Source organism: Tachypleus tridentatus, chromosome 13 (genome assembly GCF_004210375.1).
Source record: "Tachypleus tridentatus isolate NWPU-2018 chromosome 13, ASM421037v1, whole genome shotgun sequence".
In the NCBI taxonomy this organism is placed as follows: Eukaryota; Metazoa; Arthropoda; class Merostomata; order Xiphosura; family Limulidae; genus Tachypleus; species Tachypleus tridentatus.
In genome coordinates, this window is record NC_134837.1 from 193,402,592 (window position 1) to 193,419,215 (window position 16,624).

The 16,624-nt window shown below is 34.7% G+C and overlaps 1 protein-coding gene across 40 annotated transcripts in view; it reads right to left on the reverse strand.

Moving 5' to 3' along the window:
• The window catches only part of LOC143238328 (protein phosphatase EYA1-like), a 241,022-nt gene that overhangs the window by 39,980 nt on the left and 184,418 nt on the right, over positions 1-16,624 (reverse strand). For all 40 annotated transcript variants that reach the window (XR_013020532.1, XR_013020531.1, XR_013020530.1 and 37 more), the window contains 2 exons: positions 14,631-14,788; positions 6,467-6,556 (listed from right to left, as the gene is read on the reverse strand). Coding sequence is in view for 36 of the 40 variants with exons in the window: in XM_076478438.1 (XP_076334553.1) it covers positions 6,467-6,556; positions 14,631-14,788 (248 nt within the window). In the remaining 4 variants the exon portion in view is untranslated. The remainder of the gene's footprint in view (positions 1-6,466; positions 6,557-14,630; positions 14,789-16,624) is intronic.

Consider the following 16,624-nt stretch of genomic DNA (forward strand, 5'->3'; position numbering starts at 1 on the left):
GTCAAGTAAATCTATGGCGCTGGTAGAACTTGTGCAGTTTTCACACTTTTTTCACTCAGTAAACCATTAGCTATAAGCAGACCAGACAACGCTGGTGTAGGTCGGGTGTCAATACAGAAAAAACTGTGCTAATACAATAAAAATGCTGTCAGAATTACTCACCGATTCTTTGCAAAATTTAGTAGAAATGTTCAAGTATTGCTTGTTTGTTTTTGAATTTCGCACAATGCTAATTTATGACTAGAGTCATACATTGCTAAATTAGCAATGTGCGAAATTCAAAACAGCTAGTCATCACCACCAACCGCCAACTCTTGGGCCACTCTTTTATCAACGAAGAGTGAGATTAACCGTCACATTATAATGCCCCCACGGCTGAAAGGGATATCATGTTTGGTGCGACGGGGATTCGAACCCGCAACCCTCAGATTACGAGTCGAACGCTTTAACCCACCTGGCCATGTTCAAGTGAGCCACTTGAATTTCAGTTTATATCTCCGGTAAAGTTCTGTAAATAACAGATGAAGAGAGGTGATGTGGTATATGGTATTTTGATACATTTCAGACTGAATCATCCATCATGGCAAACAAATGTTCTACAGGTATATTTTTTTAAGTTAAGCCTATGCTTTTTTGAACAATGAGATGTAAAATCATGTAATTGTGACGAAACAAACAATATATCTCTGGACGTACTATTGTTGTTATTTTCGTTAACATATTATTCTAAATGCTCTCAGAATTTTCATGTTATAGAATATAGTATTGTAGCATCACTTGCGCGTGTCAAAGGAAAAAAAATCACATTATACCTTTGTACTTCATATATAAACCAGTCAGCCAGTAAAGTTGTCTTTTATTTTTGAAAAGAATCCACGTTTCACAAAAAAAAGTCTTAAATTCGTGTTTTAAGAACTATAAAAGACTTACGCCACAAGATCCTCCATTACGAGTCAAGGTTAGGTTCAACAGCATTCGAGTTTTAACATATTTATGAGAGTACCTGCTGCGTTAAGAGCGAAATACTGACAGGTATTGTACTTTAACCAATTCTTGTTATTTAAGTTGTACAAGTTTCTGTACTTCTAAAGAAGTACATTTTTTACACGACGTTCCTAAAATCTTCGTCACTTCTGCGTATTGATTTAAATTTCGCGAACGCTGTCTGTTATAGCTGTCTATAATTTAGCAGTGCAACACAAGAGGGAAGGCAGTTAGTCATCACCTCCCACCGCCAACTCTTGGACTACTATTTTACCAACTAATAATGGGATTGACCGTAACATTACAACGCCCTCACGCCTGAAAGGACGAGCATGTTTAGTGTGTCCAGGATCGAACCCACGACCCTCATATTTCGAGTCGAGCGCCCTAATCACCTGGCCATGCCTGGCCTAGACCGTGTCTGGGTAGGCCAGAACTTAAAACTGTCCTAGAGAACGTTTTGATTTGTATAGCAATGTGCACACAGACACGCACACATTTTCATCCGAAACTCTACTGTTAGAGAAAACGAATAGCCCATGTTATTTTGAAGGTATGAATGAATTTATATTTCTGTCTTTAAGAATCAAATCTTTTCTATTAATGAGAAGGGCCGGTACAACGTATTTTGCCGCCCTATGCAAACACTAGCTGTGCTGCTAACGTACTTTCCGTCAACCATCTGTACGAAATGAAACAGCATTGTTATGTTCCTGCTGTACTTGTTATTGTAGAATGACGATTCTGCTTGATAGAAAACGTTTCACCCTGGCAGAGATCGGTTGGTGTCAGACACCAATTTTTTTTAATATTTGCCTCCTAAGCAAATGCAAGTGCTGCACGCCCCGGCGCACTGATTTAGACTAGGCATAAGTGTGTGCATGTTTACGGGAACTAGCTTTACCCACTACATTAAAGTGTTGAATGGTAATCCCTACTAGGCCTATGTATTTGTATATAAAGATTAATCATCCTGATTAGGCTTAAGTTTGTGTGTGTCTGAAGGAATTAGCCCTCCTTTCCATACCAAAGTGTTAAATGGTAACTTTCCTTACCAGGTCTAAGTGCTTGTATATAGAGATTGGTCATCATGATTAGACCTAAGTGTGTGCATGTCCAAAAAATAATTAGCCCCACCTACTACACCAAAGTGTTGAATAGTAACTTTCCTTGCTAGGTCCAAGTTTTTGTATATAAAAATTATCCATTCATGTTAAGCCTAAATTCTAAATATTAAGTTTCCCGGGAAGAGTAACAGGCGGCATTACTGATGTGTCCAGATTTAGTCTATGTGAATTAACGTTGCAAGGACACGCTTAAATTAAAACCTTTATTTCGCATCGCTTCGCCACTTGACTTCGCTCAGGTTGATAATACTTTGATCTAGATTTTATAATTGAGGTTTACACAGTAGTATGCGGTTTCTTTCTTCAGCGTCTTCAGTACGATAAATCTGAAGTACAGGAAGCTTGAAAAAATGAAAATGTATTACATAGCCTGTACGTAATATCAAAATTAAATATTTAAATATATATATACCAAAATTTAACGATTACGGTATCAAAGAGTGTGCTAACACTCACTGTGTACAAGTGGAACAGGCGCCAATATAAAAGCAGTAGAAAAGTTATCTGGATTTTCTTCTCTACAGGTAATCAGAAGCTACTTATGAAGAGATACCCGACATAGTTGCTCTATCTCTGATATATATGTCGCTTTTCAGATATCCAGGGCGTCCCAAAGACTAAATCAAACGACAAGTCAAAACCAAGGATTTCACATTTTCGTTAATATCATTTTTTGTCAAGATGCCTAGCGTCCACCTAGGAACAATAATTTCTGTAAATTTAAAAACAATAAATATAGAAATACCATTTGCTATGCAGTTTGTGTTTTCCTACCACTTATACCGAAAACACAAACTGCATAGCAAATGGTATTTCTATATTTATTGTTTTTAAATTTACAGAAATTATTGTGTTATTATTTGAGCTTGTGTTTCAGTTAGCTTCTATTACGGTATTTAACACTTCCATGCAGCTATAATAGCAAGAACGAGATAATAACACGTTTTTATGTATCTAAACACACATACGGTGTCATGCGCATTGCGTGTGCACGACGTCACGCGTGACGTTATTAAAAAGCTAATATAGGAAGAATCCAGTTTTTCTTTTCTTTTTTTTTTTGGCCTCGTCGGTCAGCCCCACTAATCAATTACAGTAACCCAAGAGTTGGCAGTGGAGGGTGTTGCCTAAGTACCTAGCTGCCTTCAATCTGGTCAATCACTTCTAAACAAGTGGGCGGTTAACTGGATAACCCGGAGAGCCTTCGAGTAACCTTGCATGAACTTCAGACAAAAACAGCCAATAGTTTTATGTGTTTTCGTGGTAAAAAAAACGTCCTAGACTATCTCACTTATCTCTTTCCATGAGGTTCAATTTGCTTGTTCTTATGCGCAAAGTTACACGAGTTAGCTGTGTTCTGCCTACCGAGAGTCTCGAAATCACCTTTTTCACACCATAAGACTACAGAATTTCTGCTGAGCCATTGGGATGAGGGTGAGGGAAGAGGCGCTAACGATGAAGCCTAAATAAGGGTTGACCAAACATACTGTAAAATGGAGGTCCGGCATGGCCAGCTGTGTGGGGCATTCGACTCGTAATCTGAGGTTCGTGAATTCGAATCCCCGTCACACCAAACATGTTCACCCTTTCAGCCGTGGGAGGATTATAATGTTAGGGTGAATCCCGCTATATGTTGGTAAAAGAATAGCCCAAGGGTTGGTAGTAGATGGTAATGACTAGCTGCCTTCTCTCTTGTCTTACACTGCTAAATTAGGGACGACCAGCGGAAATAGCCCTTGTGTAGGATTACACGAAATTAAAAAAAAACTCCAGTAAAAGGGGAGGGGATATATAATGTTATCTATGCAGTATAAATATTTAATAACAGTAAATACTAATGTTGGTCATTATATACTCCAAAATCCTGATACAAAATTCATACATAAATACAAGCTGCGTTTTTGTTGTCAGCTATAACAAAACAAAATGCTCTGGACATTACCAGTGAAAAGGTAACTCCATCTAGAGGTTTCGTTACAAATTTAGCTTCTTTTTATTTATTTATTTATTGTAAGAGTGATTTTTTCGAAATATTCGTTTTTCCTTTTCCTGATTTATGCATTTATGTACCTGATCTTACAAGAATGAAAAAAGGTTTGTTTATCCCATTAAAAAAAGGTCAAACTCTGGCATTTCCGACAGGCGGACTTGTTACCTTTAGAAACAAAGGTTTGTTTGTTTTGTTTTCAGTGAAAAGGATCCAAGTGGTTATATTAATAACGCAAAACTTCTAGAAGGTTACATTAATAATAAGAAACTAAATGGTTATATTAATAAATGCTAAGGGACTATATGGTTGCGTAAATAATGCAACAACGAAATGCGAACCATGAATCTCAAATTCACGGTCTGGATACGCTAAATACTAGAACACATCCGACCGAAAAGCGTCATGAATATTCTTTTTGAATACAGTTTTAGGAAGTTCATTTTGTATTCCAGAAAGTAAATCTGTCTGTTTTCGTATTCAACTTCTTTATTGTTATTACAATAAAACACAAGATTCTTGAGATATTCATCCATTCATTTACGCTCTGGATCGGGGTATTCACAGTTGGTAACATGAACTGTTATTGGGTTTTAAATGTAAAGTGAATTAAAACAATGTTGTGAACATCTGAGGAAGTAAAAAAAAACCCAGGGGAAAAAATGATCTACTCAGATCCGAACCTGAACAGATAGAAGGCCAATGGATATACAGAATTGAAAAAGAAAAATGTAATAATAGGCCTTATTGGTTCGATTAAAATTTTAAGTAGTTTTCCTGCCTCATTTTTTTTTCAAATATACAAGTTTATACTTTTTTCCCCCCTAAAACCACAGTTGTGTTCTCGTCTCACGAAAGCCTTTTCATTTCAGTCTTCTATACAGAGTTTCTGGGGATCCCTGGTTTATTTTATCCGCTATGAGAAGCCTCTGTGACGTCTCAAGTGGTAAGAAGGTTCCAAGAAAGTTGGGATAGATCGAAACGAAATGATATGAATTTCTCAATGGAAAAATGTCTTACCTTTTTTTTTTAAGTTAAGCGTATTAACAAAAGTATTATGTACATTAATTTCAAGATCGCTATAATCTCAAACAGTTGTCTTGAATTAAGTTACATACACGGACAAACATGTTTGCAATTGTGCTCTTTGAAAAAAAAAATCAAAATTTATGATTTGATGAGTAAACCCACAAATACATACATATCTATAAATACAATAAACGGATAAGCCTGATAAGAACCTGATAGAATATCTAAAAGAGCCATTCAGAACTTTTGTGAAGGATCAGTAAAAAATGTTATTAATTTCAAACCTGGTATTGATAGTATCTGCAGATATTTCAATAAAGTTGCGCAAAAGTGGCGACACCTAGTAACAACTTGTAGCACCACTTTATACCAATTGATATATTTCTCCTTCAATACCTGTTACCATAATATTTAATGTCTGCAAAGCTACGACCAAAAATTACAATGGACTTTATATAATATTTTTAAGGCTTATCTTATATTAAGTTAATTATTTCTGTAGTGATGATTTTAATCGTCTATTAACAACTAGAGTAATTAGTATGGTAATAGTGTTGAAGCTATTTCTTTCATTATATATTATACATATATATGAATTCTACTAAGTAATTAACATTTATAATAATTTTGATTCAGTAGCCGAGATATACTTAAGAATAATTGCATATGTGTACTGACTCAAAATCACTGAAGTATTAATATTTGTAGACAAAGGTAAAGTAACTGTTATATTCAGCTTTTGATATATAAAAAAGTTTTAATAAATCTATAAATCTTCTGTCAGTCTCTTTGTACACGTGGTTACAGCTATAAACTTTGTTCATGCACGTAGTTCAGTCCGTTTTGGTGTGTAACAAGTTAAGAAATATTTAATTATTTTCCAAGTTGGTTGGTAAATGCGATTATAATCTTGTTCCGTAAAAGGCATTTAAAATGGATAATTTATTATACACAAAGAACAAACTCACAATGACTGTGTGTGCGTGTGTGTTAGTTATAGAAGGGTTCTAGTTGTTTATTGCAAATTTTTGATTAACTAGAGAGAAATCCCATCGATGAAAAGATGCAAAGAAAAATGATCTTACTTCTAGGTTTAATTATCAATAAAGTGCTTCTCACACGATTTATGTATATAATACAAACTAATTAAATTCCTAAATCTATTTATGAACATCAGAGATTGGTTTCAATTTATGGCAGTTATATCAATTCTTTGATAAAATTCCAATTTAGATTTCACTCATGCAGCTTATTTTGTTATTAATTTTATCTATGACGAACCACAAGTTATTCAAAATCTTTAAGTACGTTATAAATACAGATTTCTCAAATTTCTTACCTCTAAATCGTTGAAGAAAAAGTGTGTGTCTGCTAAATTGAAAATCATCTCTTCCATACGTAGGCCTAAGGACACAGAAGCTGGCGGATCCTGGTGAGAAAAATATACATTATCGAGGCGATAAAATTATTTTCACACAATACTTTGCTGCTAAGTAAGTTATAGAATATCGTTAATTCGCGTCGAAAAAAAACAAAAAACAGTTGAATTTTTTTTTATATTTTGCTTGCTCCAATAAACAAATACTGTTTGGTCATATTAAAGATTTAGTTTACTGTTTTCTTACGATAATCTAGAAAAAATATTCTTTATTTCTGAACGATAACTGTGTAGACTTTTGGTAGCTTACATATTACTTTACTACATAAAGTTTTAAAAAAATAAGTTAGGAATTGTTTTGCGTGCAGAACTAGAGCAAAAAGTTCATGCTTCTTTCAGAATTTGGGGTACTAAAAAAAATGTACGGTAGCTGCTGCCATCTGCTAGAAACTTCTGAAAACATAGAATATGTGATAGAAAAATATAAAAAAAAAAACAACTACAACGGACAGATACTTGTGAAGGATCAGTAAAAAATGTTATTAATTTCAAACCTGATATTGATAGTAACAAAAATAACTTAAATAAGTGAGCACCATAAATTTTAAAATATAGCTTATTAATAATTAATATAAAATCGTTAATTATAAATCAAATAATGAATCACTCAAACAGATATGCTGGCACTCTCCGACGTGATTTGAAAAAAAAAAAAACAATTAAAGTTATTGCAAGAAACATTCAAAAGTTTCGAGACTTGTTCCACCAAAATTACACTAACTGCACCCATTTTATTAAAACTTTTAACAGAAGAGTTCAAATCTGAGATCACTGGCAGTCTTCCCGAAGGCTACATAAACCACGTTATTTAACATTAGTATCAATTAAGTTTTGGTCTTCTGTCTCTTCCTTTCCAATTGTCGAATTTAAATGTCTCGATTTCACGATCTAGAGTGTACTCGACAGTGTTTGGGAACATTTCAAATCTACAACAATTTGTTGGAGAGTCCAACCAACATCAAGTAAAGTTTAAAAACTGAAGTACAACAAAATTCGACACAAACAATCATTTACAAAACTCTAAAATTAAGTTTCTCAACCTTTATAATGCACAATAAAACCTTATACTATCGTCTAATAACAAAAATTAACAGCATTTATATATCAGTCAACCAAAACAAGTTTTTTCTCCTAAAAGTAATATCAAATAATTCTTATACCACATAATGAAACCTGTGTAGCATTAACAGTAATTACCATGTATTGAATGTTCCATAGTTATGTCTAGTAACATCGCTGGACAATATCATTCAATAGTTTTCGTATCACACAATAACATTTTAGTAATTATTCAAGTAATAGAATTTATCGCACATTTATCAGTCCTAGACAATGTTTCACACAGATTTATATTACATAACCATAAGACCTACAGTAGCATTAATTATTATGGAGCATATCTGTTTGGAGTGGGCCACATATCGTTATCTGTGCTGGTACTAGCCTTGGAACAGAGACCGAAATGTCTCCTCTGCAATCCAGATAGATGCAGTTCATCAAAACAATCCAGCATGGCATATTCTACCCAAAATCCCCTTTGAATTAAGTATGCTTTGAGTTCAAAACCTTTATCTAAAAATTTTCAGAAGAGTTCCTTTTAGAAAACAAGCTCTTCTCTAAAGTCAACATTTGATTCACTGATGGGTCAGTTGCACGCGCCTTTCTGATGGGCAAATCTTATATCGGACTACATAAAAGACGCCTGTCACTTGAAGGCGAGGGACAAATCGCTGGGGCATGAAGGAAAGCTGGCGTTAATTAAGGACAAGTCGCACCGCTACTACAAATACAAGACGGAAGGTTCCACCAGCGGCCTGTACCAGACGGGCCAGTCTACAGGGTAAAAAGGGGAAGGAAAAATGTCTCCCAGAACTTGAAGACGGATAACACGTGGCCAGCCATTGTTCCTTTTCTAACAGCTGTTTCTCTCTCTCCACGAAGTCAGCGTTCAACACTGTGCTATACAGCTGGTAGGACTCGCCCTCCATTCAGGGCCGTACAGTTACACCAATAAGCGAGTGAAAATGAAAGACATTTGAACATTTTGTTATTGGTGCAGAACTAAACTAATACGTCACCCAAGTTTGCTTTATTAAAAGATTGTATAGTTAATCCTTTTAATGAGAGTCAACCATCAACGTCCTGACCAGTAATTTAGTTTGAAAAACATAACTGAAGGTTCACTGCATTATTTTAAACCTCTTCCTGTTATACACATTATTTTAATGAAAATGTTAGAAAAAGCAGGAATGCTTTTTACCAGTATTCATGATGTATAATTCAGAATAAATCCGAAACGGAGGAGCAAAAACAGCATTTCCAATGCCATTTAGCGAGCACTGACTGTAAAACTTCATACCATAAGAAGAAATTCGGACAAATGATTAAAAACACAGCGAGAAATTGTTTGATTAAATTAACTCGAGCAAATTTGTTGAGCAAAAACGAATTAATAAATATATAATCAAGAATAATCGAGATTATTTGGTCGCAGTAGAAAAATATATCATACAAAAGATATGTGGTAAATTCACGTATTCGAAAGTGAAACGGGTGTCGTGGTACAAATATGTCAGCTGTTAATTTATATTAACATACTGCAACTGTGCCAACTGTTTTATAGTCGCGTGGTATTTTCAAACCAGATGAATGAGGTCGTAAATATTTTGTGGTCATGTCATCAGCGCCATTCCAGGTACCTTATGGTGAACGCAGCAGAACTTGTAAATAAGCACTGGTTTTTCAATCTAGCAAACATCTTATGCACTACAGAGAGAACAGACAGTAAAACAGTGGTCTCTAAAAGGGCATTGTCCATTACTGAACTGAATATCTCATTCACAGCTGAGAGTGTGGAGTATGTCCAAAGATATTGTGGTCCGAACGTTGGACCTTCTAAAACTCAATCGGGCTCGATCTGAAAACTATATTACGTCTGAATGTGAGTAATTTTCTGTTGTAATTATACTGATATATCAGCAGTTTGTAATCATTCAAAATTGTATGTAAAACTTACTTCGTAGTAAATCCAGCTTAATGGATCTGTTCAACGTTTAACTTTGACAAAATAACGTTCCAATATATAAATACAGTAAAATCTGTCTAAGCCGGAAACTGCATGGGGGGGAAACCTGTACAAGCCGAAAATAGCAACATTTTGTTGCATTATCTTAAGATTTCTCTTATAAAACGCCCTCTATATGGCGGAACCTGAGTAACGCGGACGGAAAACTATCTTTCACCTACCTCATCTATCAACAAGTAGGATTAGAACCTAAATAAGGCGGAAGATTTTTTTATTAAATATTAATTTCCTATTTAATTAATAATATTTTAACTATTAATAAATTCTTGTTTAATTACTAATTTGTTTAAATATTAATAAATTCTCGGACATTTTATTACAGTAAGTATTGGTTAAATATATTCTGTTCTTTTTTCTGTCATTATTTTAGCAGTTAAATTAGTTTCATGATTTGAAGAAATATATATGTCTTTTAAGTGCAAAATTCTACTTTTTAAATAATTCTCACGAAAAAAAAAATTCCTATCTTCCCTAATTTTAAAATTTAGGGAAAATTTACCATGGATAATTGGTAAAAGTGAAAATCTGCGCTGTTTCAAAAATTGAAGAAAGAATCAACTTCCTCTGGAACGGAAAGCGAATAATAAAGCGTAGATGACAAGTGCTATATTCGAGGAATTTTTGAACAAATTAAACAAAAGAATAGAACAAGAAAATAGGAATATTCTACTTTTCTTAGATAATGCAATGGTGTCATCCAGAAGTTCAACTTTCAAAATGTTTGTTAAGTCTTTCTACCTCCATGTACAACATCAGTCCTACAGCTACTACATAATGGAATTATACAGAGTATAAAACTGAAATACAGAAAATTGATGCTTCAACATATTATTGCAAACATGGACGACTGCAAGAGAGCATCTGAAATGACCATGAAAATTGACATGTTAGATGCACTCGCATTTTCAAGTCATTCAATCAAATATGTAATAAAGTGCTTTCAAGACTGTGGATTTATTGTTGATAATGGTGGAGATTGTGGAGAAGTTGTTTGTTATGACGATTCTAGTGAAATCCAAACTCTGATTGATAAGATTGACGCAGATGATTCTGTGAACGCGGAAAGTTTTGTGAACGTTGACAAGAATGTTTTAACAGAAACTGATGAAATTGATTTAAAATATATAATAGAATCACAAGATGGTAACCGTGTGAGAGATTCATAAGATAAACAAACTGGAAAAGATAGTGAGCAAATAGAAATTTCTACTTCATCGCAAGTGTTAAGTTATATTAACACTATCAACTTGTACGCAAAAATGAAGGGGGAAAATGAACTTTATGAAAAGGCCGTAGAATTGGCGTTTTCTTTTAACCGCATGAGAAAGCCCAGTTGAAATAGGACACATTTTGTGTACTTGTGTATATTTTGAATGTCTATATTTGTTCTTATTCTAATAAATATAGCATAAACAGTATAATAACTACATTCACAAACGTCTTGCTTCCCTTGAGTCAATCAAGTATAACGTTCCACTCAAAAATAGAAAGTTAAAATATGCTTTTGACATTTTTATATTTGTTTTTAATAAACTAAAACATACCTCGTTTCATTTCGTAACTGTTGCTGAAATAGAACTATAAGATAGAATATAATGTTTACTAATGCGACAGAATCTCTCGTTGAAGAGAATAGTTTCAGTAAGAGAAAACGATTCGAACTGAAGTTTGATCGAGTAAAAACAAAACGGATAAGTGTTAAAGTTGCACTGTTTTATTGTTCCCGTCTCCTTGTGAGGAAAGTTTCTGTTTCATAATAAGTGTTAAAGTTGCATTATTTTATTGTTCCCGTCTCGTTGTGAGGAAAGTTTCTGTTTCATGATAAGTGTTAAAGTTGCATTATTTTATTGTTCCCGTCTCGTTGTGAGGAAAGTTTCTGTTTCATGATAAGTGTTAAAGTTGCACTGTTTTATTGTTCCCGTCTCCTTGTGAGGAAAGTTTCTGTTTCATAATAAGTGTTAAAGTTGCATTATTTTATTGTTCCCGTCTCGTTGTGAGGAAAGTTTCTGTTTCATGATAAGTGTTAAAGTTGCATTATTTTATTGTTCCCGTCTCGTTGTGAGGAAAGTTTCTGTTTCATGATAAGTGTTAAAGTTGCACTGTTTTATTATTCCCGTCTCCTTGTGAGGAAAGTTTCTGTTTCATGATAAGTGTTAAAGTTGCATTATTTTATTGTTCCCGTCTCGTTGTGAGGAAAGTTTCTGTTTCATGATAAGTGTTAAAGTTGCACTGTTTTATTATTCCCGTCTCCTTGTGAGGAAAGTTTCTGTTTCATTTATTGCTGTCGAACACCTACAAAACTTAATTCATTTCGGAAAGCAACTTTTCGATTCTGTCATTTGTAAAAATAAGTTTGAATTATTTTCCAGTTCTAGATTTCTGTTTCGCATATTAAGTGAACTAAGAAAAGTCAGTAATATAACTGTCTTGTATTTTTGTTTTAAATTATTTTGAGGTTTTAAACTTTTCAGGCGATCGCAATGTTTCCCTTAAATAATATGGAAATAGTTTATTTTAACGATGATATAAAATACTAAGTAGCAAACCCATCACTGTGGCAGTTTACGGTAACAAAGTTTGTTTTTAAATCCAAACGTCATGTACTGATCTTTTGCACACATGCGCACAAACAGAGCCCGATGTCTAATGGTGTCATCGTAATAGCTTATCTCTTCGCTTTTATATAGATTAATAAATGACGGTCCCTGACCACTTCAGAAACACTGAACTCAAAGTGCTTCATACGATCCATTCTTCCACTTTGGAATGCTTTGCAAGCACGAGCTAAAACACGTGCATGAATAGTGCTTGCGTTTGATGATGGAAGCTCTTGGCAAGATGAGACGAACCAAGTGATCAAATTACAATCAATGTTTTCCTGAGCGTGGTGGAACTACAGACAAACAGAGAACCTAGGGACAAATTTGTCATGTGGGCGGATTCGCCATTAAACGAGGGGTTGTTTCATTTGACAACGTAAAATATAATTAAAACTGACCTTAAAAATGCCTAATATATAGTCAGAAAGTCGTATTTTGAAACGCAAAAACCTAATTTCCTTATGAAATCAGTTTATCACAACTTAAACTTAGTTATCACAATTAATCATACCCTGTTTATTTAATTAATTTGTTTTTTTAACGTAATAAACATAATTAGATGTATCAAGAGCTATATAGCGTCGAAGATAACGTTTCAGCTAAATCTACTTCGCAGTTGTTAAGACGGTTTAGATTATTTCTTCAATCCTTCTAGAATTGTTGAAACTATTACGTTAAGCCATAATTTGCGTAACAATCTCTAGAAAAAAAAAGCATTGTTCACTTTAGAGTGTTACACATATCTTACATAGAAGAATGGTTAATTTAAATAGCATGCATTATATTACTATTTCTAAAGTATATCTTCTTACATTTGGCATATACAGTACATCATTTTTATACGCCTTCATTAAAATAAATTATTTATTGTAAATAATTTAAAGTACAGATAATTCAAATCATAATAGTACTATTTATATCTCGTGAAACTAATTATTTTATCATTTTTAAAGCAGAACAATTCTGGTTTAAGATATATAGGTCCTGTGATCCAACTAATAGGTCCGACATGGCCAGGGGGTTAAGGCGTTCGACGCGTAATCTGAGGGTCGCGGTTTCGAATCCCCATAGCACTAAACATGCTCGCCCTTTCAGCCGTGGGGGTGTTATAATGTTACTGTCAATTCCACTGTTCGTTGGTAAAAGAGTAGCCCAAAAGTTGGCGGTGGTTGACTAGCTGCCTTCCCTATAGTCTTACACTGCTAAATTAGGGACGACTAGCGCAGATAGCCCTCAAGTAGCTTTGGGCGAAATTCAAAAACAAACAAACAAACCATGATCCAACAATAGAAATAACTACATAATTCAAGGCTTCCAACCTCTATAACTGAAATACTTGTTGTTGTTGTTTTCGAAAACTATAATTCATTGTTAATTAACACTGTTTGAAACTATCCTATACTGAAATTTATTCCACCCTTACCTACCATTCTACATGGAATATACAGAAAATAAGTGCTTGTATCCTTACACAGTGTAAGAAATCAAAATTATGTCAGCTTATACACACACATACACAAATACAAATTGACTGACGTACCCGATCATCGCACGAAGAAGATATAGCCCCCTCCCCCCTCAGAAGTAAAATCTGGATTCTGACCCCTATGTCACTCCACCGGGACAAATCATAATGCCGACGTTATCCCCCCTCCTATATGTCACTCCACAGGATACCTTATGGATACGTGCTGGTGTGAAAACAATCGGTCCAGCGGTTCGCCAGTTATAACAACACACACACACACACACACTTTCGTCAAACAAGGAATTAATTAAAACGATATCACTTAGAAGTAAACAAGTGGACAGTTGTGGTCCATCTTTAACGAACTTCGTTGACAGAAACAAAAGAACCCTTGTATAAATTAAGTATTAACACTGTGAAAGACATGCGCAAGCGCTTGTAAACTGGACAAAAGAACGCTGTTATAAAAAACTGGGACAAAGACGACAACTGCGAGAGCAAGCAATGCCACCATGATAAAGGATCCTTTTCATTTTACAACAGTGAACAATAACAACTCATTCTGCATAAGCTTTGCACCCATTTAAAAGGTCACGGCGATTTCTAGTTACAGTGGTTTTTCAAAGCTCGAATGGTGCTGACGTTGTAGTCTGTTAATTATTGAGACGTCACTGAATCATTACTGTCTCTAGATCTCCAGATACAAAACATGAAATAAACATTCATGTTCATGTTTTATGTCAGAGAAGCACTACCATTTCGAAGTCCTCCGACAGCTTCTACAAAACACGTGATCGTGTTTGTGTTCAGGTATCTTCAATTTCACCCTTTTCAAAAACTTACCTTAAACTTATATCCAATGGTAAAACTGGGTCATAAATTATCTACACAGAATAAAAGAAAGTGTCTTACCTTTCCATAACGTGCAGCATAAGAACCGGTTAAGAGGGAATGAAATATTATGATGGTTTCATCCAGGTTCCAAATAAAAACCCTTTCCAAATCGTTATCTGGATCGGGAGAGGGATTGTTCTGTCGCCTACCGCGTCCTCGACCACTCCTGTTACTCCCTGAAATGTTACATAAAAATACATTTACACCAAAATAATCTATTGAGTGTACTCAGCTTCCAAACAGTTGTGTGTATATACATGTACTGAAATAAACATGCATCAAACCATTCTGTTTAAGAAGTCCTTCAGTGGAACAATGGTAAATTTAAAGACTTACAAGGCTAAACTCTGAGGTTCGATTCCCGCAATGAACACAGCAGAAACCCGAAAGTAGCTTTACTTTAGCACACAAAATAACTGTTCAAGAAGCTACAGTCTCCGAACACGAGTAAGCTACACAACACGTGTGCAAACTTATTGTCACTCACATTCTTACGTCTTCTCGCTTTGTTATCACTCACATTATTACGTCTTCTCGCTAATTGGTATCATTAATTATTCGATAACAGCCAACTAGAAAGGAACCACTAATTGACCCAGTAAACAGTTCTAATCTATAACGATTAGTTTGGCTCTACTCAAGCACAAAATATATGTGCCTACCAAAGGTATCTAACCCTAACTTCTAGTGTTATATGTCCATAGATATTGCTGTGCCACCGAGGGGAAGGTATAATGACCAGAATGCGTTAATTAACCAGTTGGGTACTTTCGATGTTTGTGATATTTTTGGCTCTAAACCCATTAATAAATAACGAGATTAGGCCAGTTTAGAAAATTTAGGTTTGCCCTCAATCAACATATTGAGATAATAATGCTAAATAATTATCTTAATAAGATATATAATTAAATTTTTAACCAAAAAGAGAGAAGAATATGATTTTCTTACAAAACATATATAAATTATTTGTCTACTTCATGTAATATCTCCAGCTTCCCAGTCACTTGAACCACGTGACATCAGGATACACAAAACTTTCTCTGCTATTTTCCCTGACAACGTCTAGCGACCAATGCGTTAACACAGACATTCCTGCTGAAACCAATCCACCAACTATATAACACAAAGCAAAAGGTTAACCAATGGATAAACAAAATAAGTTGTGACACTGACAACCAACTGCCACTCCAAATTGTTTATCTGGTTAGCAAAAATGTTTAGTTTTTACTGATGACGTAATTATAAAAATTGTGCTAAACTAAGAGAACGACTAAAAAGACAAACAGAAATATGGAATTTTCACCTTTGACCCTTAACGCATTTATCTTGCTCATAATATTCATGAAATAACGAATAGTCGGTCAGATATTTAGACAAAAAGTGCTCTCGCAAGATGCTAAGTAAACACTTTAGTCAACTTCATTGTTCCTAGCAAAGAATAAATTCAATATTTGTTGTTGTTGTTGTTGTTTTGAATTAAGCACAAAGCTACACATTGGGCTATCTGTGCTCTGCCCACCACGGGTATCGAAACCAGGTTTTTAGCGTTGCAAGTCCACAGACATACCACTAAGCCACTGGGGGGGGGAGAATTCAATATGTATTATTATTACTGTCTGAGAAGCAAGTAAGAATATACCTTTTTATTAATAATACGTTTCTTCAATACATATGTCCCTGTACATTAACAACACAAATACTCCAGTTAAACAAAAACTATTTTCAAAATATCATCGACAGAACTCGTTTGGTTTTTGAATTTCACGCAAAATTACACGAGGGCTATCTGTACTAGCCGTTCCTAATTTATCAGTGTAAAACTAGAGAAAAAACAGCTAGTCATCACTACCCACCGCCAACTCTTGGGCTTCTCTTTTACCAAGGAATAGTGGGATTCACCATCACATTATAACGCCCCCACAGTTGAAAGAGCGAGCATGTTAGGTGTGACGGGGATTCGAACCCGCGACCCTCAGATTACGAGTCGAGTGCCTTAACCACATGACTATGCC